This window comes from Glycine soja, chromosome 3 (genome assembly GCF_004193775.1).
Source record: "Glycine soja cultivar W05 chromosome 3, ASM419377v2, whole genome shotgun sequence".
NCBI lineage: Eukaryota > Viridiplantae > Streptophyta > Magnoliopsida > Fabales > Fabaceae > Glycine > Glycine soja.
The window spans coordinates 1,437,353-1,463,932 of NC_041004.1; the positions used below are offsets into that span (position 1 = coordinate 1,437,353).

The 26,580-nt window shown below is 31.9% G+C and overlaps 1 protein-coding gene and 1 pseudogene across 2 annotated transcripts; both read right to left on the bottom strand.

Annotated features, from left to right (window-relative positions):
- Positions 1-3,771: 3,771 nt before the first annotated feature.
- LOC114405779 (NAD-dependent malic enzyme 2, mitochondrial-like) lies at positions 3,772-11,527 on the bottom strand. Its single transcript, XM_028368273.1, has 19 exons — positions 11,213-11,527; positions 10,688-10,784; positions 10,297-10,415; positions 10,024-10,191; positions 8,917-9,045; positions 8,481-8,541; positions 7,402-7,505; positions 7,180-7,263; positions 6,964-7,070; positions 6,736-6,838; positions 6,303-6,410; positions 6,058-6,123; positions 5,840-5,912; positions 5,653-5,739; positions 5,497-5,551; positions 5,324-5,395; positions 4,796-4,858; positions 4,354-4,468; positions 3,772-4,194 (listed from the first exon to the last, which is right to left on the bottom strand). Exons 1-19 carry the CDS (start codon positions 11,342-11,344, stop codon positions 4,123-4,125), a joined length of 1,815 nt encoding a protein of 604 aa, XP_028224074.1. The 5' UTR covers positions 11,345-11,527; the 3' UTR covers positions 3,772-4,122.
- A 3,482-nt stretch (positions 11,528-15,009) lies between these two features.
- Positions 15,010-23,264, bottom strand: LOC114405620 (annotated as a pseudogene). The gene is made up of 15 exons (XR_003665280.1): positions 23,021-23,264; positions 22,501-22,779; positions 22,197-22,375; positions 21,905-22,099; positions 20,484-20,660; positions 19,596-19,984; positions 19,127-19,299; positions 17,939-18,061; positions 17,745-17,861; positions 17,430-17,534; positions 16,951-17,091; positions 16,791-16,856; positions 16,136-16,294; positions 15,593-15,674; positions 15,010-15,481 (listed from the first exon to the last, which is right to left on the bottom strand). The product of XR_003665280.1 is annotated as a DEAD-box ATP-dependent RNA helicase 13-like (transcript).
- Positions 23,265-26,580: the final 3,316 nt, after the last annotated feature.

Consider the following 26,580-nt stretch of genomic DNA (forward strand, 5'->3'; position numbering starts at 1 on the left):
ATTCAAACCAAATTCAACCTTTTATTCATAAATATAACTTTAATTATGATTTGGTAAAAAAAAATTTAATTATGAAATTATTATATCACTCATACTGTTTTGGTGAAATTATCATATGTTTATTTTCTCTTTGATCGTATTCTCTAAGTTTTTTAAGTGAACATCTTATTCTCTAAGTTACTTCTTAATTATTCAATATTGTTTATAACTTTATTAGTTATAGAATGTAGTTAAAGAATGATTAACTTTGTATAGATTTTCTTTTAGTAAATTTTTAAGGTTATGACTAACTATTGCTTTTAGGATATTGGAAATCACGTATAAGATAACTTTGAAATATATTTTTTCTTTTAATTTTTAAATCAATACCCAAACATACTGGTTAATATTTGTCATTTTTTATTTAATATATGTAGGAATTAAATTCAGATACTAGAAAATTTATATAATAATTTACACATGTTACTCAATCAATTGAGTTACACTTTTTTTAAAATAACCAAATGAGTTACACTTATTTGTTCTCTTTAGTAATCTAAATGTAACGTTAGTTAATTAGGTATATTAATTTCAACTCTATACATATTTAAAATATTTAGTTTTTATTATATTATGTATTATACATTTCAAAATTTATTTATTATTTCTAAAAATAGAAAATTAAAAAGAAATCTGAACTACTTTCGATCAAAATACCAAATTAAATTAAATCAAATTTATTTTATAATCAACAGGGTTAGATAATAAAATTAAAACTTTGATAAAACGTATGATTTTTTTTCTTCAGAAATTCAATTAAATACTCTTGTCCCATAATTAATATTAGTTTCAGATGAATGATATGTTGGGGACTGTTTGTTTTTTTTTTTTTTTCCCTACCGAATGGTTCTAAGTTTCCAGTTTTCTGTTTTAAAATGTATTTTTGAAACAGAAACGTGTTTGGTAAAAGAGGCTGAGTTAATTTTTGTCTTGTTTTCAAAACAGTTTTTACTCTATTTCAAAAACAATAAAAATGAATTTATTAATTTTTGTTTCAGTTTTTATCCAATTCTCACACATTCCCTTCACACGTTGTTGGTCTCTCTCTATTTTTTTATCCTCATCGTCATTGGCCGTTCGTTATTCTCCCTCTGGCACGGTGCTTTCTCTAAATAAATATTAGCAACATTCTCTCTAGACATTCTTTATTATTAATTGGATATTTTTTTAGATTTGTAAAATATTGTGAGTCTCTTTATTTATTGAATTTTATTCGTAATTTTGTGGTTTCTATTAAATTTCATTAAGTTTTAGAGTATTGGAAGACATGTATTAGAAAATATTGTTAAATCTTCTCTCTTTTGAATGACATACACATATATCCATCTCTTTCTGCAACATTCTCATTATTTTGAAAAGTAAATGAAACTTTCAATACTCTTACTATGGTAACTTGGCTGCAATTTCATCTTTTCATTTAATTAGCATCCATGTTCTGTCTTGTACCAAAACATGTTATACTTTCAAGGATTTAATTAAACAGATGATCAATCTGGTTTAAGTTGGTTGCATTCCATTTATTTAAAGTAATATGTCCTTAGGTTTGACACGTTATATAATCAACATAAACTGGTTGCAATAATGATGCATACTTGATTGTGCAAGTAGCCATTCTGAATGACCATAAGTATTTGAAACTTGGAAATCTGTGTAGGTAAACAATGCTGGAATCCCTGGAGCACATGCATGTGGACGGTGAGGCTTTGGCTGCTGTTGGTATTATGGTATGATTTTAAAATATGAGTCACTTTCTAGTATTGGAAATGGATACTTAGTGTAATTGTTAGTACAAAGTGCATTACAGATTAGCTGCATCTTCTATTAGTGTTCAATATTGTTAACCGGTGTCAAACAAGAAAGTTGAATCAAAGCACTAGGACAAATTTTATTAGTAAACGTGAAGATTGATTGAATGTGAATATGTTGATTACAGTTCACTTCATGAGCTTTTCCTTTCTTAGCATTAAACATTTTTTTTAACTGATACTGTTACATTATCTGAATTTTAGTAACTGTGGTTCCTGAAATTCGAGAACCAGAAAGAACCTCTCCAAAACAAATCAATAAGAGTATTATTTTTTCATAATCTGAATTACACACATCATCCTATATATAGAACTTGGATGATGACAGTAGTGTAACATTAATAGAAAGATATTAGAATATTTTTATAATAGAAATCCTAACAAAATACTAGTACTAATATTAGTGGTGACAAACAACATGTCTAGTACAATTACTACCCTCATGCCAGCTTGACACTCCTGCTTCTTCCTCTTCTAAGTCCTTCTTCCTATAAGATACCTAATGCTTCGTGTAGCAAGTGTAATTATGTTACTTTGGTAAATTATTTTTCCCATTTTTTTTTTAAAAAAAAGATTGAAGATTTGTTCATAACTTGAATCAAGAATTGAAGTTTTCACATCATGCTTTGCACTTATTGATGTTTCCTTATCAAGAAAATCTGTTGCAGCCCAAGGTATAACAAAGACAGTGAAAGGAGGGAGGCATTGGTTGAATGACATTATTGCCCTTACCATCATCATTCATTCTTTCTTTCACTCACTCATGCATGCAGACTGCGTCTCTCTCGTATCTTTATTTATTTCAAACCTAATCTTTCCTTTAAGCGCTTAATCTTCTTCCCACTAATTTCTCTAACGGCTATTTTCCCTTTAATCAATCAATTAGAACAAAATATTCACTTCCAGCATTCAGTTACAATTTAAAAAAGGAAACTTTGTGTTATTAAATGAAAACAATCCGTGTAGATATACATATTAAGATAAAAGAAAAATAATTTTCGATTATTAGATTGGGAGAAATTGATTAAGTAATTATGATCTATTACTTTGAATTTGTTAAAATTAGATAAAAATCATATATATCTTACTTTAACTTTGATCCTTTACTTATTATCAATTTAGTTCTATTAAATATTTTTAAAATGATAAATATTTTTTATCATTAAAATATATTTTTGATCTCTAATAAATATCTAAATTTTGTCTGTTTTTTGATAAAAAAAAAATTATTTACATTGAATCTCTAATAAAATAATAATTTTACTTTTAATACTTAACATTTTTTTGTAATCCATGATAAATTAAAAAATTGTGTATTTGTTCATTGATAAAAAAAAATTATTTGTTATTAGTCTTTTTTTTTAGGAAACTAATAAAAAATGAAATTTTCTTATAAAAAAATAAATACAAAAATTGTTAATCTATGTGAAACTAAAAAAAAATACCAAGGAACAAAATTAAAAATTTCGTTTCATCAGTAAACAAAAATGTTACATACTAAAATATTTTGCATATATTTTATCAATTCGATATGAGAAAAGCTACATGATTGTGTAAATGCCTTGTTGAGTAGTGAATAATGCCATCCAAGAATTTAATAGGGGTGTCATTAATTTTGGCAATGATCATCATTCAGGAAATTGTGATGAGTTACCTATAAGAAAAAGGTGCCTTGTAAGATTCTGGTGTCAAATTAATTGTCAGTGGAAGAACATACTAAGCAAAACTGCTTATATATGAGACTGATGGTCATGTAATTGATACAAGTGCTTCAGTCCAATTATAATGCACTTAACTGGTTTTTGTTTTTCATATCAGAAATTGAATTTGTCTTTTATTTGCCAGTGACGAGGAATTTCAAAGTTTTAAACAAAAAGGCTAAGAGTTAAAACGTTTGTCTCATCGTTATAAAAAAAAAACGTTATAATTGGTGTAAACAACGAAACCACCCAACTATTATCAAATATATCCAGCATAGACTCTACAATATATACCGAACTTTAAAAAGTCAAATTTCAATACTTTTTTTAGTGTAAAACAACAAACTTAAGACCTCATATAAATTACTTAAACTCGTCTCTAGACTGACCTTAGTAGATTCAAAATTAATACAATAATTCCCAGCAGAAATTAATGGAGACATATATTTCCCTTTTTGCTGTTTGCCATCCGATACTCAGCGTTGCTAGTAATAAGCATAAATTAAGAATCTTTGCAGCAGCAATTTGAGACGTGAATTGCACAGGTCCCCCAAAAAATTGAAAATATCGATAGGATATTATTTTTCATGAACGAGAGGAGAATACACAGGATACCACATATTGCTTCGCACATACTCCACAGCCTCATCCTGCAACATTAACCACCCAGTTAGCAATTCTCATTGATTTTGCAATGTTCAGAGATGTCAATACATTATAGACTAGTAGCATTCACTTAATGGCAGATTCTCCAGTAGACAGTAGTTTAACAATATCACAAAGATGTGTAATCTGAAAATTTTCCATACTTTTGACATATGGGAAAGTTCCTTGGGCCCCACATCACCATGTCCTTCTGCCAGTTCTTCTTCAACTGCTGCTCGAAGCACAGCAGCCCCGACCTCTGCCGTAACATCTCGTATGCTGCAGCATCCAAAGTCATTAACAAGAGAGGACAATAATATCAGTTATTGAGAAATTTTTAGCTTCTAAGATAACAACCAAATCAACAAGAGCATTCTTTCTCTTACTAAAAAAACGAGTATTCGTCTTTTTAACCATCTTAGAAGCTTTTATATTTAGGAAATGAGTGAGAACACCTTTCACGGTAATAACATTCACAGAATCACAGTTTTAAGTTCATTAAATTTTGCAATTTCATTTGTTTGGGTCATTATTAAAGGCAACAGGAAAAAGCAAAGCCAAGAGAAAATGAAAAGCAAAAGATATCAAGAGAAAACGGAATATTACCTATCAACGGATGGATACAAAATTCCTTTCAAGATATCTTCCTCGGCCATGTATGAAGCAAGGCTGTAATGATCAGTATATGTTAGTAATTTATTTGAAAACAAACATCTAGTGACATCTAAACAGAATTAGGAAAATTGAAAAGGAAGATGCAATTTAAATCAAATGAAATTAGTAATATAATTTTCATCATATAACTTGAAGAAATGCACTGAAGATAAATAGTACTACTTGAAAACCTATGGCAAGTGCATGTGACTACCAACTAGTGCACATGTTTTCTAGACAAGAAAATAAACACATAGGGCCTAAATAGAATGGATTTCAAAAGAAGTGTAGAGAACAGCAAAGATGCTGCACGACACATAAGACAGGGGCAAACAGTTCAATGATTATAGCAGCCCAGTGAATTCAATTATGCTAGGACTCTATAAATGTCAGAAGACATCTTTCCAAACTTCCATTGATGCTAGTTCCAATGGCTTTTGGTTAATAAAAAAGAAACAATTTTCCAAATTAACATCATACCATTCAGAAGCTGCCTGCAACATTCCATCTGTTATAAGGTGAGCACCTGACAGAAGAGTTCCCAAACCAATTCTGGAATGAAAAAGTTAAACTAGAAGTTAGTAAGTTACACTAATAATTCAGCTGACAGGTATAATTCAGAAGAATATACAAGCCAAGGAGATAAACCCTACCCTGGGAAGAGGTACATGTTGTTTGCTTGATTTACATGACCCACTTTTCCATTACCTGCACAAAATTTAAATCAATAGATTCTTCAAAAACTGAGGAAAATAGAATTATACAAGATACTTCAAAACCAAAGAAAGTGGTAAATGGTAATTAGTTACCAAGATCTACGTTTTCGAAAGGGCTTCCGCTTGCAAACACTATATTTTCCCCAGCATGCTTAAATGCATCAATAGAAGTGCACTCAGCTGTCCCCATACACATAAAAAAAAAAAACAAAAAGTCAATGAAAAAACATAAACATCATTAAGGAATTATGAGTGCTTGATGAGCCTTGTACAAACAAACCATTCATGGTGGGGTTAGACATGGCAAAGATAGCAGGTTTTGTTGAAACAGATTCTCTCATTGCCTTAAGCACCTGAGTCGAATCTCAACCATTAAAATTAAGAAATTCAATTACAGAAAAGCTCACAGTACCAAAGCTGTCAAAGATGTCTATTATTATTTAATATAATTATTGAGGGATATGACATGATAGAATTTATATAGTAGAAGGTAGTTACCTCCTCATTGAAAATACCACCAACGCCAGACAAACCAAGGAGCACATGTGGCCTAATCTTCTTAACCTAAAGAACAATTGGTTTAAGAATTAAAGGATGGCTATAAAAGTGTGCATAATCTTTAAAATTAGCTTCAATAAAGTAAAGAGGGTTTAGTCCTTTTATATCAAAGTAATTCTTTTCAATGCCATAAAGTAGATCATTGAGCCAAACGAATTTTCCTTGATGAATCCTATAACATTTACCACTTCAATTATACTAGCACCCTCAGTAAGCCCTTCTATGTCTCTTGGATTTTTAGCAAACGGAGCTGCAGCTGGGTCTAGACTGTTCCTCTCAGTTGTGACTAGACCCTGCATAAAAAGATGGCATTGTTATCAAACTTAATCTAAACATTTAATGAAATAAACTGCACACCCTTCATACAAATATGAAATAGCCACATCAAAAAATTATTTATTGCACACTATTAGTTATTTCTTCCCTCAAGCCAACAACATTAAATGCAAAGACAAATCAAGACAAAGAATATGATGAAAAAATTTAAAACGGTGTTTAGATTACGCAAAATTCATTCAAAATCATAATTGAAAAGGACCTTTTATTATGGATATAAAAGTCAACACAAATATGTAACTAGAAGGACTAACAATGCAAGTAAAGGTCATCAAAGCATACATCTTTATCAATCAAATAGAATTGGCTTTTGGCAGCTAATTCACTGCACCCAGATATCTTTGCAACTGTTTGGATGGCCATTTTTAGAACCCCAAGTCCTGCACTGTAATCCAGGCAAAAAAAGCTTGAGGCAGAAAGTAGCTACAATGCAGAGTGTAATAGAACATCAACAAAAGTAATGAACACCCAATATTATGCTCATCATAATCAGTTTTGCAAGTGAAGTACCTCCCAGCTCCAACCACAACTATCTTTTGGTTCACAAAATCAGTCAATGGTCGGCCTTGGGCTCTTACAGTTCCCAATATTCCAGCAAGTGCAACACCAGCAGTGCCCTATAGGACATGAAGTAAAATTGAAGTTTCAGTAGTTACTTCATTAAAGCAGTGTTAGATAACACATTCAACATTTTCTACAAAACAATATTTAATCTCACTTTCTCACCTGTATATCATCATTAAACATGCAAAACCTTTTCTGATATCTTTTCAGGGTTTCAAAAGCCCACTTCATTTGAAAATCCTCAAACTGATAACATTAACACAACAATCTAGTTACAAAAATTGATATAATCTAAATAGAACATTGGGAGTCAGTAATATGTGCTAGAATAAATACAAACCAATGCATATCAATGGGAAAAGGAGAAAAAATAAATAAGCATACCTGCACAATAGCCTTGGGCCATCGAGCATGAACAGCTTCCATAAATTCATCTACAATTGATAGATACTCTTCACCTTCCAGCCTTGGTTGTCGAAGTCCTAAATCTGCCACATTAAAATGTGAAAAAAGCCAATTCCTTCTGATATCAACTAACAAAAATTAGCATGCTAGCTTTTGGTATGGTCTTTGCATTTGAGAAAAAAATTACAAATCAAGGAAAAAACAATTAAGAATACTTTAAGAAATCAATCAAAAGATTCAATATACTTCAGTTATTCAAATACAAAGGAACATGTCAGAATTTTGAATATGGTAGTCTTTTATTTGGCATTGATGTAATTATATTTTATTTTTGCTAATAGGTTCCTTTTTGCATATGAAAAGGTACAAATAGAATCTTGTCATAAATTATTGGGAATAGTTCCTCAAAAGATCAAGAATGTCAAAGCAATTGAATAATCACACCAAAATATCATGTTTAAGTATGGGTTCATATTATTCAAATGCCAAACTACATAAATCTAGGTTGCTGACAGCTGAAACTGGTAAGCATGGCATTTTCTTTAGTTTACAAATAAAACATAAGTCCCTAGCAACAATTGAGTTAGTCGGGTTGGAAGGGAAATTGGCATCCCAAGGCTCAAAACATGAAAAGTTGTAAACTTTTTGGTGGTCTAATAATTGGTTCCTTTCCAATGCTGAAGGTAAAGACAACTTAATTGGTCCCAGTCCTATGTCTATGGCAACTTTTTGACTGATGTCTATGGCAACTTCTTCTTTTGTAATTGTTTTAAATTTCCAAATAAGCTTTGCAATGAGCTTAAATCTATAGTAAGAAAGTTTAGTGGAGTACAACCTCTAAATTTACAGAGCTAGCCCAGCTTTCATGAGAAGATATGTGCAAGGCGAAAAGCAAGGTGGGTTATTTCATGAGAAGATATGTATATATATATAAGTATTTGGTCCTCCCATGAAATTTCCGGCTCCATAGTCCATCCTTGTTCCCAAAAAAATTCATGAGACAAGTAACAGATATAAATAAGAAAACAAAAGATCTAAAAAAACATAGTTTTACTCACAAAGACGATCTTCAAGTAACTTTTGATTGTTGGTGCCAACATCCAGCATAACTGGAAGTATCTGTCAGTTAGAAATACAACACATGGTGAGTTAATAAGAGAGCCTTTATCAAGTTAGTAGTTAAACAGAAGAAATCTAATAAGCGTATTATTCCACGTTAATGATTTTAATGAAGCCAGAACATCATGAACAAATTTTCAAGTAATTTATAGAAGCCAAATGTAACTACACATGATAAAATTACAAGCATTGATGAAATTGTATCTATCCTAGCATAAGTAATAACCAATAATCCTGTCCACTGCTTCCCAATCCTAGGCCACCAACAAAAGATCCATAAGTAACTCCCACCAGATGTATGTCAGCAAACAATGAGACAAAAACAGCCAGAGATCGGGATAAAAAATAGTTACATGGAGATAAAAAGAAGCATACTCTTTGTGGGTTGATACCAGCGGCAGCAACATACACATCAAGTTTTCCTATGGGGATTCCAATTCCCTGAACTCCAAGGTCACCTAAGCCAAGAATTCGACTTCCATCTGTTAAGACAATCATGTCTACCTGCAACAGAAGAATAAGATGATAACCAAACATAATGAATGAACAACTGCAAGCCTATTTTATCACTCAATAAACCAAAACATACCAAAGTCATCGAATTTTAATAAGATAAAGATAAAAAAATAAAAATAAACTAGGAGCTTATAAGCTTAAATGCTACATAAAAGAGCATTTTAAAAAATGTTACTAACTAATGAAATATACTCCTTTACCAACAACTCTATTTTGGTCAAACAAGCTTTAAGATCAAATAAGCTAGAAGCTAGCTTATTCGCCTTGTCAAACACACTCATGGTATTTGGTAACCATAATCAGAGATACAAGATCAATGTCATTGAAAAAAATCTATACAAACTTAAAAATCAGAATCAATTTTAATTATAAGAGATTCTCCCGTTCATTAAAAAGAAAGAAAAAAGTAAATAGCCCAACCTTCCCTACTTTTCTTCATGTTTCACAAACCTCACCTCATTTTAGAACCTACACTAACCTTCCTTAAGAGGAAATATTTGTGAAAAATTCAAAAGAAGTTATGAGAATATTTATTTTGTAGAAAGTAAAATCAAAATCATCAATGACACAAACTAAATAAAACAGTTTTGGATAGATTAATCTGGATCCATACAAATTCTAATAAAGAAAACCATATTGCATTCTATAACTAACGGTTCCTTTCACAGGATTACAAATTTTGACATATACATATTGAGAGTTATTTTTTATTAAGCTACAATAGACGAGAATATCACAAATCCAAGTTCCAAGCCAACTGAATATCTGTTTGTTTATCACTCAAGGAGTGGAAATTTACTAAATTCAGCATTAGAATTAGATAATTAAAATAACTGTTTCAATAGTTCAAATTGAATAAAACAGTGTAAGAATTAGAAGGGAAGAATATATGAAAAAATGACTATTTCCAATTTCAATAATGAACAAAAAGAAGATGATACTGAATTTCTAAAACTAATGCAATACCTCATGAGCTGGCCAGTTATAGATCATTGACATCATCTCTCCTTTATCTTTGGCACTAAAATACATTCCACGTGGACGCCTAAATAACCCGGAATAATTTTGACACACTAATCCAACTGTAGGGGTATATATTATTGGAGCAAACTCTTTAATATTATCAATAAGAACCTGGAAAAAAAATATGACGACATTAACAGAAATTTGATCATATTCTTACATTAACAAGAAAACTTAGCTCAAAAACACAACAGCAAACTTCATCATCTAACTCACTCTGTAGTACAGAGTCTCGTTCCTGTCATGCAGTCTATTTAAGATCCTCCATTTTGCCAGGGAAACGACTTTATCTGGTTGCCCCTGAGTATTATTCTCCAAAGATCGGAATGAATTCACTGGAAAAGAAAAAAGAAATAATTATAGCAATCAAATATTATTAAGAATAAAATCACAAAGGGTAAAAAGCCTGAACTCAAACACAACACTAGTAAACTAGATAATAATTGCCTTGTTGGGATAAACTTCTCCATAAGTACTTATTTCATTTTTCCCTCTTATTTTCTTCTCCCATGAGTTCTTATGAAGAAGTTTTCAGAAGATAGGCCAAATGACTACTAGTGAAATACCCCAACCAATGAATATCAGAAAAAGTAGTTCTCAAACTTACTAAAGCGATCATATTGCTGCTCAAAGGATATAACACGAGGAGGTAAGAGGCCCCGAAGCCCCAATCTGTCCCTTTCAGTCAAAGGAAACCCAGTATCCTGCATTCCAAGAATTCAAAAACCAAAAAAAAAAAAAATCAGAGGTTCAAGATCCAGAAGAAGACTATGAAGAAAGGTTTCAAGACCAATTTTTTTGTTAAGCATTCAACCAAGCTTTAATCACATGCCATGGAAAATATCAATGACACCAAATAGAATCAGCTTCTACTATTATGTTTCCTCTTTTTAGTTTTAGTTTTTTTTTATTTTTTTGCTTAAATGAAAAGCAAAAAGAATTAGCTTCTATTTTCACATAATCACGATAAGTTCATTAATCAACACTCTAATCATCATCAACAACAAAATTTTGGCTTTCAAACACGCACCAGTAAATAAACTGTTAGAAGCTGTGTAGTTTCAGCTAAGATAAAACACTGGTAAAAAAAGGAAAGCCAAGTTAAAAAGTTTTTGTGATGCGAGAAAGAAACCTTGTTGAACCAGGGATCGTGGAGTATGTCGGCACCGCGCTTGTGAACAATGCACGGACCGGGAATCGCGGCGGAGAACCGCCGCGATCGGGCGAGGTTGGAGGCGGCGGCGTATCGCACGAGTTTCCACATCCTCTCTCTCTCTTCTCTCTGAGGAAAATTCAACACCACTGTGAGTGTGTGTTGTTACTAAGTTGAGCTTCTTAATTTTCTCGAGAAAAAATCAACTGCGTTTACTACTGCTACTACTACTAGTATGCTATGCTAGTGTCGTTTTCTTAGGTGGAACCACATTTTCCCGAGAAAATTAAAAACTCTGGAAAACGGTAATAGTCGAGGCACCGAGCATTTATAGCTATGAAGCAGGACACGGACACTCGACACGACACTGTTATGGACACTTAAACACATGTAATGTCCAAAATATAAAATATAGTACAGATATCGTGTCACTATCACACATTAACATGAAATTGAAGTGTCCATACTTCATAAATTATAATGAAAGAGAAAGAAGTAATAGATAAGATGAATGTCTCCCATTTGTTCGGATAAAAATTTTAGATATTCGTAGGATTAAAATAATTGTCATTTTTTAATGTTAGAAATTAAAATTAGCCTTGTAGTACTTTTAAAGATTACTTTAATCTTATATAAAAATTTAGGTGAGATAAATCTGAAAAGCTTTTGAGATCCTTACATCAACAATAAAAGTCAAATACATATTATTATAAGATATGATATGAGTCAATTTCTTGCGAATTAACTAATTTTGTTTGTATGATTACTTTAATGTGTAAACTATGTTTTGATTTGGGTGTTGAAGAGTAATGTTAAAATTAAGCAGTCATGCGGTCCTCTCATACCTACTTCTAAATGGGAAGGTTGATAGTGTGATTTAATTTACTAAATTCTTCTTCTCTTCTTTTTTGTTTTTTATCAATATATTAATTTGGTCAAATTGAGTATTGATCGTGTCTTAGATTTGGTTAATCTTTTCTAATTTAAGTTTTCCTTAACTTAAAAAAGAAATTTTTAAAATAAAAAAAGTTTTTCAACGAAGAAGTCACGGTTGAACATTTTTTCCACTAAAAAGTCAAACATTAGCCAATGTTGCATTCCTTTCTCGTCATTTGCCCACCTCTTCTGCCATGCCATTTCAAAAGGGGGGAAAGTAGTATTATTTTTTTATAGAAAAATATAAATTATATTAAACTCAAAATGATACAAAAATGAACGGAAACGGGGCATACTCGCAACTAGAAAAAATCAAAAGTATCCCTAATACAAGAAAACCTATATCAAGATGCTAAAACAAATGTAACAGGTGCGCTTATCTATACATAAAAAAACTTAATCTTTCTAATAATCTTTATTACAGAAAATTGATAATCTTCAAAAAAAATTAATAACTTATTTGATTCTATTTGATGAAGAGAATATTATCATATTATAATTTGTAACAGTTCATGCTATGAATGCTGAAAAAGATCAATAACCACAAGTCTATCAACAAAGACTAATACCATTGCCGTGTAATAGTTCCCTAAAAGTGATACTTGTCAAATCCACTATGTTACTATGTCGACCTCTTTGTCTTTTCAACTTGCTCTTACACTACGTGTTGCACAGTGACTTTCAGGTTCCTTCCTGATTATCTTTCTCTCGTCTTGTGGCCAAAAGCAATGTTGTGCTCCACTTTTTCACCTTGTAATATTTCCTTTTTGTCTACTTTCTATAGATAGTGCATTATTTAATTTCTAAGCGATGAAGTTAAGATTATGCCATTTCCACATTAAATGGCTCACAACAAACCTTTTTCTTGAACTTGTTAGTTGTCACCCAAAAACACATACAAATACAATCAGCCTCCGAATAAAACTTTAAAACTAAAAATAATAATTGTTATCGGAATACAATTGGCATAACCTTTTTATGTGCCGGTCAAAATTCGGTCACAGAAAACCCTTTTTTTTATTTACATAATTAAGAGAATATAAAACATTCTACTAATATTATTAATATGATATGACTTGATTAATAGATAATTTTGTACTTTGAACATGTAATCATAAGTTTGATATTTAACTCCTACTTATGAAAAAACATGTGTTGAAATAGATTAATCTCTTAAGTGAATTTCAGTATTTTGACATATTATAATCTTTGATTTGCGGTTTAGGTTGGTTGAAAAAAAAAATGGAATTTGATTCCATATCAAAGGCAATGGATGGAGATTGCTTGGTCCTTCAAAAAGTTGGAACCAAATTTGTAAGTTTCATTCTCTTATGACTTTTTGTTCATTCAATTAGTGGGCATCAATTATTCCAGTAATTAATAGATTGGCAACACCCCATAAGTCTTTTCCTTGTACAGCATAATAGTACAAATATACAACTTGCATGCCTAATGAAATTTTCAGTTATACATTAAAAAAGGGACCAGCCTGTTACTCTAATTTATATTTGGGTCCCTTCTAGTTTCAAAGTTTCAAATTATGAAAAGACTTCTTCAAATTAATTTGCAGGACTTATATCACAACCTGGCCGAGTAATCCATCTCTAATACGAAATCATTTAATATTATATTTCAACAGTCAACATTTTATACAATTCTTTATTTGTTTCATTCGTTCTTAATTTTTTTTTATAACTTTTTACTCTCTCCCTCTATTTGTGCGAGATAAACTATATTTTTGTCCTTTTTAGTTTAGATCCCATTTTTATATAAATTTAGTGATTATGTAATACCAATTTAGTCAAGTACAAATAAGTGGTTAGGTTAATCCAAGTGGTAATGTTTCAAGTCTCTTAATAAAAAAGATTAGGGTTTAAATTTTAACTTTTTATGAACCCAAAGGATTGACGCAGAATTATGTTCATATGAATGAAAACGATCTATCTTAATAAAAGAATCTGTATTTAATTTCACCATATGCAAAAATTTATTAGACCAGTAGGAGTTACACATCACAAACAAAATTAATTTTTAATCAATAAGATTAAAAGACATCCATGATCTATGATATATATGACCTAGAGAGAAAAAAAATCCTAACCCTTTATGTATAGAGAAAACCTAGTTAGAAGGACACAACCCACTCTTAAGTGTCTTCAAATCTCAAAAAATATTAATCTCGGTGGATAATGCGTGGATACTCATTGCAATCATATTGATGCCTAAAAAAAGTCATGTTACGTCACTTGACATCTTAGAATTTTTTCTAATGACATAAATGCATTTATATACAACTTTTATCACCCAACTTACAAAGTTTTCCACGTTTTGTCATTCAACATCTTTTTTTTTTCATTTTGTCGTCTAACTTTCTAGATTTCACACATTTTATAAATTCCACACACTTTGCCTCCTATATATTATAATTAAGCATGAGGTAAGTATATATTCATTATTTAATTCTTAATATCATTCTTTTAATGATGACACATTCTTTTACAACAGATCTAATGTAGAATGGTCAACAATAATATATTTAAACTTACCTAAATGCACATAAAAGAGTCCTTAAACTTTGACTGCAAATATCTTTTTTTTCAGCATTCCAGTACTTCATAAAACTACAACTTTAAAATATAAAAAAAATGGTTTACTTAAACATGCTAGTTTACTGAAAATCCTAAAGTAAGCCAAATTAAACACAGTTCATAATGTGATTTTATAACTAATTATTTCAAAATTTTATTGACTTGTCAGCTGCCTCACATTTCCATAAATCTTAATTTGAATGTGAACATGGCATCATTGACTACATGATTGGAAAAGAAAAAGCTAAATATACTCCTTGCTGGTCTATGTACACAGCAAAAATTACTTGCCCAGATTTGTTATTCAAAACATTCAACATTTGCTTGATGAAAAGTAAGAAGACTAGGCAAAATTAGTCCCAAGAGTCCCTGTGCCAGAAATCTGGTCAATGTGCATCTAGAAACAATGCAATCTTCAAGCATGACTATTACGTGATAACTATCAAAGATGAGTAGATGACAACGGGTTTCCCATGATATAATTAATATAAACACAATCACATCCACTAATCGATACAGGATATTGTATGATATATATCCAAACTCAAATAAGAAGCACTAAAACTAGGCAGGAGAAACTACAGACGCTGCCTTAAAAAATTCAGCAACTTATGACAACTTTGGTTGATGCAAAATTTTACCTAATGGCTCAGTTATGTATATAAATTCTATTCATTCCCGTATTTTAGCTTTTTCTTCTGCTTTCTACGCTGATCACGCAAACCTGGACCAACATACCAGAATTTTTAGTCTTTTACTAACTAGAAGCACAAATATTGCTCAGCGAAAAATAAATTAAATAGTAAGGAAAAGATATTCAAGACTAAAAACTTACGCTTTTTCTCCTCTTTTCGCTTTCTTTTTAAATTCTGCATATTTCTCTGTTTTCCTGCCAAATCTTTGACATCCATTCGCACCTGGGAGGAGAAAGGGTGATAAGTCAAAAAAATTGATCACATCACACAAGATAATTGGGTTTAAAAATGAGGTTAAGGCAGAAATTGGCTCTAGTCCTAGTTTTTGTTAGTTATTGCGTGTGTTGGTGTTATGTCTTTAACTTTTTTTTTCCAGTTCGGCAACAGCTTTTTTCATATCAAATATTACGAAATGGAAGGCCAAATGTAGAAAAGAAGGGAGAAGGGAAAAAAAAGAAAATTGAAGAATAATGCAAATATTCACAATGCTCTTTTTCTACTGCATATTTGACATTTACAACATCATGACATAATAGAAATAGACAATAAAGAAAAAGCATCATCAATTTACACATCAGGCAGGCAAATCTCCTATTTGAAGTCAGAAATTTTATCATATATGACAATTCCCAAAGCAGAAAAAAATAAAATTGCCAGAGTATGAAAAATGGTAAATATTATACCTCTTCACCTGCACTTCGAAGTGCCTGAAGTGCGTCCACACAATCTTGACCAATCACTACCAATTTTCCCTTTTTGCCAAGTCCTGAACCCTGGTGATCACTTAATTTTTGCCTTGCTAATTGTTGCAATTGCTCCTGCATGAGGGGTGTGACACCAGCCTGGAAAGAGAGTATTACATTAGAGTTTTTCCCTCAAACCTTCAAGGTAAAAGTTGAAAAGAAAAGAAACAATGGAAAACATGTTCCTATAATGTTTCTCTAATCAGTTTTAAAATATTAACTTATTATCATATTATCTTATCCAACAGAAAAATGTCAATAATCATTTTTTTATTATAAAAAAAATATTGGGTGAGTTTGTTTAAACTTACAAAAGCAACTTTAAAATAAGTACTTTTTATATAAGCATTTTTTAAGATGCAGATAGGATTTGCTTCTTAAAATAAGCAGAAGCAGTTTCGACAAACACACTAAAAAAATATAAAACTATTTATTTTATTAAATGCTCACGTATTTCAACAAATAAGTTTAAGCAAACTGGCTTATTAGCTCATCCAGGTTGCATATACAGAGGTAACAAATGAATTTACAATACTTATAAATAACATCAAAAAGTAAGGGCTAGGGTGAAATATAAACATAATAAGGATAATACCCCTACTAAATATCGATGCGAAAATGTTTTTGATTGTAATGGACGTGAAATCAGCATTTTGAGCTCCTGCAATTTGTATGATTTGAGAAGAATTAAATAAATTGGAAAAGGGGGGGAATAACAACTATACATCATTGCATTTAAAAAAAAAGTTTCAAACCTCCTGCAATTTCTTCAATTGTCTAGAGCTGATCTTCATTTGCTTATGTTTGTTCACTTGTTCCTCTTCACTGTCATAATTTTCTGTGACTAATTCCACTGAGCTAGCATTCCGATCAAACCAGTTTTTCTCAGCCTTTTCCTACAATAAGAAAAATATAATTCAAAAATAAAAGTACACATTTGGTCAGAAATAGATGAAGTGTAACATTCCTAACAAGGAAAGAAATAGACAAGGATAAGATAACCTAACAAATATACAACTATAACTATTAAAGACTCAATCAGGAATTGCTGAATAGAGAGACGGTCAGAAAGGAGGTAAAAAAGCAAACAGAAATTTAACTGTTTAACCCATAAAAGTAAAGGCGTACAAGAAAATCTGCCAGAGTAGGTAATTGATTTCAAAATCATTTTAATCATACACAAGTTGCATGAATGAAGTCCAAAAGCAGTGTGAATTCAGGTGAATCAGTATACCTGTGATTCCTTCCTTGTTATCTTGTCTATTTGACGTGCAAGAGACAATCGTTTTAGGACCTCTGGCACATAAGAGTTCTCTAAAGGAAACCGCTGAAAGTTATCCTGTATGACCAAGACAATATACAGAAATTTAAATTAATTAATTATTTTGGTCTAGATGAAGCAGCATGAATTGCTGTTTTTCTTCAAAAACATATGTTGACTAATTTTTATTAACTGGTTTGAATAAGAGATAATTAAAATCATAGCTACAAAGTACAACTTTAATATCTCCAATATAGATGCTTAAATTTAAAACAATCCAAAAGACACATTGGAAAATGACTTGCACAATGAAGCAAACTTTGATGTATCTCTTGATGATATTAAAGCAATACTACAACCTTCAGCAGAAGCTCTGGCTGTTCTTCCACTTCTATGAACATAAACCTAAAAGTAAGAAAAGTTCCAGATTTCATATATAGATTATAGAAATATATGAATCAAAGAAACAAGGCATTGCATACCTCTGCTGAATGTGGAAGCTGATAGTGAACAACAGTTCTAACACCAGGAATATCAAGACCCCTTGCAGCAACATCTGTAGCAACAAGTATGCCATTTTCATTTTCACGAAAGCGATCCATGGCCTACATCAAACAAGGGGCAAAATGATGAGAGAAATAAAATGCAACATTCAATTAAATTAATAGATTACTCAGTAATAAGATAATTAATTAATCACAATTTCAAGGATCTGAGTTCCATGCCCCATGAAAGGAGAGACAAAGTAGACACACACAATGCTCATGGATGGACAATATACTTTTAAAATTCAGTAACTAGGTTCACTTTATTTATTTATAGAAATAAAGTTACTAAGAAAAGAAATTGAGGAGCATTATTTGAGTATAGAAATTCTCAAAACAAGAGTTAGGACTAGGGATTTTTCAAGTTTGTTTTATTACCTTCTTTCAATTCTTAAATTATTACTCAGTATTCTAATTACCAAAGATTCCTTTTAGATAAAATGAAAATCCAAAGCTCTGAAGTCAAGTCTATTTTTCTCTGAGCAATGATATTTAATAGGAAAAGGATTAACACTAATGACCTGATGTTGAAATTGACCTTTTTTTGTTAGAGGAATGGAGACAATGAGGATTAGACTCTAGACAACCACAAAGGCAATATTAACATATTAAAAATGGACCAAGCCTAACTCAAGCCCAAAACTAGCCCCAATAGGAGGATGACTCCAGTCTTTTAAGGAGTGTTTTGGCCATATTCCTAACCAATATGGGGAGGATCATCAAATCCATTTTGATAAGATTCCTAACCAATGTGGTACATACATCCCCCACCCCCCGCACATGCCCAGACCGTTTATTGCATGAAGTTTGCATAGATAGACATCTACAAATGATCCGGTATGAAGACTAGATTATCAACTAGGGTATGGGGAGGATCATCAAATCCATTTTGATAAGATTCCTAACCAATGTGGTACATACATCCCCCACCCCCCGCACATGCCCAGACCATTTATTGCATGAAGTTTGCATAGATAGACATCTACAAATGATCCGGTATGAAGACTAGATTATCAACTAGGGCTTTAATACTATATTATGAAGCAACTATACCAAAAACTGTAACTACTTAGATGAAGACATATGAATGGTGTTATATTATTATATTTCTAACAGGACACAAACCTTCAAACGTGCACGCTGCTGCATTTGGGCATGAAGAGTCCAAACATTGACGCCAAGAAATGGAAGAAATATGGCGTAAAGCTGCAATTGACGTACAGAAAACTATTGTGCGGCCTTGTCCATGGACAGTCAAAATATAATACAAATAGGCATCTTTATCTTCTTCTCTGCATCTGCAATAAATAATCAACGTTGCATCATCAAACAGAAATTGCATTTCATGTCATATTAAACTTTACTTATTGACTTCATCGTGGATATTAAGTTGTAGACTTCTAGTTAATAAGATTATACTAAAACTCTATTTGCACAAGGAATAAAAAGCAAGTGCCCCAGGTTATGTAACCTAACACAATAGTGGGCATAAATTCAAAAAACTTCGGTCAACAATGATTATATCAATAAAAAAAAAGTTTTTTTTTCTAAAACTCGAGTTCCAGTTCTAGAGTTCAGATATGAATTTACATACTCAATAAATGACTCCTCAAGCTTAGCTGCTAATATAGACGGATTAGTAAGATCAATAATTGCAGCATTCGGTCTCATTCCTGCACGCTCAGAAAGAGTTTCAATAGAATTCAATCCATCTGTCAATGATTGCTTTTGTTGAATTGAGCCACGTTTTAGCTTCTTGCGAAAATCAGAAGATAGTGCAACAGTTGCTGAAAAAACAAGAGTTTGCCTTTTCTTTCTTTGGTAACTAGAAACTGTGACACAACTTTACACATGTTGAGAATTATCTTCGGTGGAATTGATGGACATGGGAAGCATGTCAATTATTGACTGCAACTCCTTAAAATGACCATTTTGTACCATACGATCAGCCTCATCAAGCACAAAGAAAGACAATGAATGTAACTGCAAATCAACATGGTTGACATCAAAAATGGCGTTCAATGAAAACAATGTCAAGTCTATTTATACATACCTTGCATTAATCCTGCAGCAGTTATCTATCAAGAATAAAAAAAGGAAAAAAAAAACATGGGCAAAATGATATATCCAACATCCAGCCTGCATACATTGTCATTAAACAGTATAATATTTAGCTACGAATGAGCAATATATCACTCTGCAATGATCTAAATCATAACAGCATGCTTAATCATGGCTCATAAACATTGCACAATAAGGATCAAGAATTGCAAAGAGCCCATTATTTAGGTGCTCTTTGTCTTCTTCAGTATTCATTTTTTTTTCTATTTAATTCTGCAGATAAGTAGCTTCCAATTTTCCACTATACTTTCTCACTGGCCAATTATCTAATGCATTATTATTCATCAAAAATAATAATATAATTCTTGCAAATATAAATTCATTGATACCCAAATTCATAATGCATCGCGTTAACAATTACCTCAACTAGATGTTTTTCTCCAGCTGACATAAGTTCCCATAACCTTCCTGGAGTCCCGACAACGATGTCAGGCTTAGCTATTAAAAGTCTCTCCTGCTTTTCTGCTAAAATTCCCCCAACTATAGGGATCACCCTAACATTAATATGCTTGGCTACTGCTTTCAGGTGATCAGTGACCTGAAAAGGAAATTACAACACCAGATAAGAAAATTGACCATTTCAATCATTAATGATTACTGTTGGGATCCAGAAAGCATGTTCACCATGAAGATTTTCAGATTATTATCTTAATTACAGATTCCAAAGTTTTACAGGTCAGCACAGCCAATTCTTAAGTTTAACAATGAATTCCATGATAACAGAAATTAACATGAGTACAGCAGAGCCAGTGAACAGAAGTACAGAATACCATATGCCACAACAATAATCTACAAAAATTAAAAATGAGCAATTCATTTTTAAAGGAAATTACAGTTAGAATTATTGACAGTCTGACAATATCAAGCGTGATAAATTGGTTACTAGACAAACTGCATATGAAGTTTTAGCATATTTATCTTAGTTGAGGTCATGAAAAATTGATGCAAAAACCTCCGAGGTGCTAAATGTTTTCACTTATTTCATTTAGGTATGTGTTTAAAAATATATGAAAATATCTTATCATGTTTTAGAATATCTCTAGGATTGGTTTCCTTATTTCCTCGTTATCTCTCAGGATTGGTTTCCCTGATTAGTTAACATTAGTGAACATATTGTTAGTGACTTAGTGCTTTAGGTTTTATGAACATATTCAGCACATCAATACTTTGCAATACATCTTGGTTATCATCAATAATGTTTTGTTCTCTTTTATCTTTCTTCTTTCCTCTATAACTAAAACAACATAATTTCAATAGTATAGTATGCATTACAGACACCAGTAAACTATTTTCAATACTGAAACTTTCATTGTTGGCACTTGTTTCAGCTTTCAAACAAAACTTGAAGTCCGATAGCCTTTTTAGATACCAGATTTTTGTAATAACAACACTTGAAATCTCCCACCCGTTACTGCAAGTGTTCTTAAGGTTAACCCATTATGCTTTGACTGAAACCAGATTCCACAAATAAAACAATACTGGTAGCCAGTAACCAGGAGGTTCCATTAGATAACCTTGACCCACCCATTCTGATAAAAGCTTAGGAAATCCTTTATCAGCCTCATAAAACTCAGGATCGCTGTAATTAAATCCCATTTGAGTTACTCACAAAGATGGACAAGGATGGTGCCCAAGTTAAACCATATGAGACTTGTTTGCAACTACTATAAAACTAAATACACAGCATAAAAATTTCAACTTCTCACCCTAGTCATATAAAACAAATATATATAAACATCATTGTGAAAATTATGAAAATGAACAGAAAGCCTTGATAAGTACCTGAAGTGCTAGTTCTCTAGTCGGAGCAATAATAAGAGCCCTCAAAAAACCAGTAGGAGCATACTTTTCAGGTTCTTCACCCCTTTCTTCATCCATATTTGCAGCCTTCTCTCTCTCCTCCAAAAGGCGTTGCAAAATGGGCAAACCAAACGCAAGTGTTTTACCGGATCCTGTCTCAGCAGCCCCAACAACATCCTGTCAAATGCACACACAAGAATTCTCATTAAAGTGAATCTAGTAATCTTAGGATACAAAACCCAATACAGTGCCTTGAAGAAGAGCTTCAGACAACCTTCCCTTGATGAGCAGCAGCTGGAATACAAGCCTTCTGAATTGGTGTTGGTTCCTTGAAGCCAAGCTTGCATATTGCTTTCATTAGGAGCGGATGAAGCCTCAACTCATTCCATGCATAACATTCAGTTTCATCAACGTCCTCTTCCCCACCATCATCCTTCACATTAGTATCTAAGCCTACAATCAGATATAGCAAACAGTAGAATGCATCTTTCTCATCTTCAACTATAAACATTGCACATACAATTCCCATTACATATACTAGCATACTAACACATACACATAATTAAACAACCAATTACCAGCATCTGACTGCTCAACTGTCTGGTCTACTGTGGCATCCTTCTTCTTGTTCGTTGTCTTATTCTTCTTTTTCTTCTTCTCTTTAGACTTCACACTCTCATCCAACTCTGCTTCGACCACCGCATTGCTACAAGCACCATCAATTCCATCCTGCTGCTGCTTCTTCAAATTTTCGTTCTGTTCAGATTTCTTCTTTTTCGTCTTCCTCTTGTTAACTTCAGGTTCAGGAATACTCAAACCATACTCAGCCTCATCAACCTCCTCGAGCGAAAGAAAACCTACACAGCACAAAACACAAACAGAATAAAATAACAGCAAAAGCGAAACTAGTAAACCCTAGAAACCAACACTGTTCTTCACAATGACACCAATGCAAAGAAGCAGAACATTCAGCTATACTACAAATGCCTAAATCTCAAGTTCATTTAATAAAATCCAAACATTATCAAGCAATATATATATATATATATATAGTATTGGAATAAAAAAACAGGTAACGGCTCCAGAAGCGAAACGAACCTCCTTCAAGTTCGTTGGAGCCAATGAACAAGGAGAAAGCGTCGTCGTCGTCGTCGTTTTGAGGAGGAAGAGCGGAGTTCCACGGAAGCGCGTCGAGACGGTCGAGTTCGGGATCGCTTCTAGCTGAAGCTCGTTTTCTCTTCGGCTTTCTCTGAGAAGAGTTTGCTGTTGTTGCTGGCACCGTCGCGTTTAACGTTTTCTCGTAAGTGTATTTATTTGTCTTTGCTGAACAAAGAGACTGCATTAAGCGAAGTTGGGTTAGAATATTTGGTTTTGGGCCTTTCTTAAAATTTAGCGGGAGTTGCTATTGGCCCAAACTCATTTGTTGTTGACACCTACAAACATGGAAAAGACCTTTTTATCCCTCCATCTTCCCCTTCACTTCTTCTCAACCCATCACCAACGCCGCATGCCACCACCTCTATACATCACCACAGTCATGCGACCCCTTCATAGGGCAAATCTGAATGCACCACCACCCAAGTGTCCCTCTTGGCTTCAGATTCACAAGCAACCCCTACCCAGTTATCATCGCACATCCTCACCACCATGTCCAAACACCATCGCACCGCCACAACTCCTTCCCTTAGTTTGTGTTCCCTATCAACTCTAGATCACATGGAAAAACGTGTTTCTGTTAAGGAGGAAAAAAATATATACAATGAAAATACAATTTCATTGTACATTATATGATAAAATCATATTTTTATTGTATATATTTTTTCACCCCCACTTAATCTAACAAAAACACGATTTCATTGACAAATACACAACAAAATCATATTTTCATTGTATTTTTTTTAACCTCATTACATAACAAAAACACAATTTCGTTATATAGTTGTACAATAGAATCGTGTTTCCATGAAAAGGACATTTTTAGAAGAAAAAAAAAATAGGTGTGAGCCCCTTGGTAGGGGCCATTAGAAGTGAGATGAGGCAGATAGCAACCCCCAATTTAGCGGCCCATGTTATTCATTCCTCCCAATTTGCTTGCTCTTCACAACCCCACCCGACACACACTTCGACTTTTATATTTTACTCCCACCTTTACACTTCTATTTTTCCCAGATTTCACGGAAATTAATTTCATAAAATATATGGTTATAAACACCCCCCCCCCCCCTTTTTTCTACATTACATAAACTAATTTTTGTGAAAGGTATTTTAATTTAATTAAAATAATAGCGGATGGCATGAGAGTAAAAGTAGACGTGTGAATAGCATGGGCCAACATCATTAGGTCAAATTCTCCAACATTTAGGTCATTGCATGTTATGCTGCTCTTTGACCCCCAAAGAAAAAGCGATAAAGAAAAATAGGGGTTAATTTTTGCAAAATTCCATGCTCTCATAATCTAATTTCTGAAACTGAAAAATTTGCAATGTTCCAAGATTTAAATTGAGTTTATTTTTTTTATGTACTATTAATTTAAATTTTCCCTAACCCAATAAATATTTTACTTCCCTTTTGTTCTACGTTTTGGGTAAGCAGTTTCTATTCTTTTACTTCCACAAATAATTATTTTGTAATGTATTCTGAAAATTCATAAGTTTATGAAACTACAAAAGTACAATTCCACAAACTTGTTTATGAAAAGTTAACCAACTCCACCACGATACATTTTCAACTTTTGGAAGAGTATGATGAAAGAGATCTTTTGTAGCCAACAAATCATGCAAACTTAAGTTACATATATATGTTGCATGTGCTTGATCTCGCTCTTGCCCCACAGTAGCAGATCTTGCTAATCATCGTGCGTGCCCTTCCCTTGGATCAATTGCCCCATGCATGCACGTGTACCTCTTATTTAAATAATTATCTGTTGTTAGTAAATGGTAATGATGACGATAATTACATGATAATAGACTAATAATAGTCATATATTAAAATTCAGAAGTAAAGAAGAATATTGTGGGATGGTTATCGTTAAAAATAATTCAAGTCCCGCATCGATTAAAAATAATCTCACATTAGTAGAATATATAAGTGAGGGATAACCCTCATCTCTTGAGCTAACTTTTAGCCAACTCAACCCCTTGTGTTAACTTTTAAGGTTGACTTAGACTTTTCACATTATTCATTCTAAGAGTTATTTATTCTAATTAATTACTTCTTTTGTAGAAATACACGAAGTAATAATGAACACATTACAAATGGGACATTATTGCTTTTTATTTGGCTGAAAAACAAGACCAAGGTAAACCAATGAAACCGGAACATGATTCATGGCACAAGCACTACTCAATAATTTTGGTACAAAGAATGAGTGTCATTATGTTCCATACCCATATGTCTATAATGAGTGTATATTCTAAATACCAATTAACACATTACGAACATATATGGCAACACGAAGATATTTTCATACCTTCCTCACACAATGCTTGTCTGTGGTTAAGCAAATGTTCATTGCATGTTTAGGACTCAATTAATACCCGCCAAATTAATGGAATCGGATCATATTCATGTGGAAAAGATGTTTGGCTCTTGGACAAATCCTCCACGTGCATATCTTTTGTCACTTTGCAACATGCACTCATTTGTGCCCCAAAGTTATAAAATTGATTGGGTGAGTAAGAGAAAAGTTAAAGAAAAAAATATCATGTTTCAAACTTTTTTTTCTAAAAAAAACTAATAAATTAACGATTAACATTAATCTTAAAAAATATATCTAGCTTCTATTCCTTACTAAGGACACCACCTTTGATATACTATTACATTTGAAATGGGATTAAGCATCAACACTTTGAATACAGTTAAATATACCTTTTTCTTAGTCTCCGTCAAAAATGAAAATTTAATATAATTTTTTTAGAAGAATTTTATGAAATATGATGACAATTGACAATATATGAGAGGGTTCTAGAAAAGTTATGTTATGTTTCTTATCTTTGATATATATTTGATATATATCTGATTTTTAAAAAATGAATGGTCACATCACGAGTTAAAGGATAAATTTTAACGATGGAGATAAAATAAATAAATTTTTTCAAATATTAAGGAATAAAAGTAAAGAAAAAATTTAGCAAGGATTAAAAATAAAATTCAGATATATCTCAAGAATCATAAACATATTTAAGTTTTATAAAAATGTCTAATACATATTATATTTGATAAAAGTAATTGAAAACTTAAAAAATTAATTAGTAAGCTGATAGCTGAATTGCAAATTCTTAATATCTCAACAATTAATATTCTAACTTTTACTTAAAAATTTAAAATTTATTATAGATCTCTCCACAATATTGTAATATAGAATAGTCAAACACAACCTGGAAACATCTACTCCTAACTAGAACATCCTTCAGCATTTATAAATATAGTTCGCAAAGCTTCACAATTGTTGTAAGCATTCACACAGCGACTATCATTATAAACAACTACTTGCTTTGTACTACTTTCCTCTACAAATAAAAAGTATAGTTTTTCAATAATTGTATTTTTTTCCAAATTCTATATTTGGTCTTTTATTTTAGATTTTTTTCAATTTGATCATTTATCTTTTAAAAAATATATTTTTTATTTATCTTTTTTTTTCAATTTGATCCTTTAGT

Bases quoted from the DNA above. Each gene is read 5' to 3' on its own strand.
- LOC114405779 (XM_028368273.1), bottom strand. From the start codon at position 11,344: ATGTGGAAACTCGTGCGATACGCCGCCGCCTCCAACCTCGCCCGATCG. The intron at 10,416-10,687 runs GTAAGTTTGAGA...TTTCTTTTCCAG, and splicing joins GCAGCAATATGATCGCTTTA to TGAATTCATTCCGATCTTTG. The intron at 7,506-8,480 runs GTGAGTAAAACT...TTAATGTGGCAG, and splicing joins GTTACTTGAAGATCGTCTTT to ATTTAGGACTTCGACAACCA.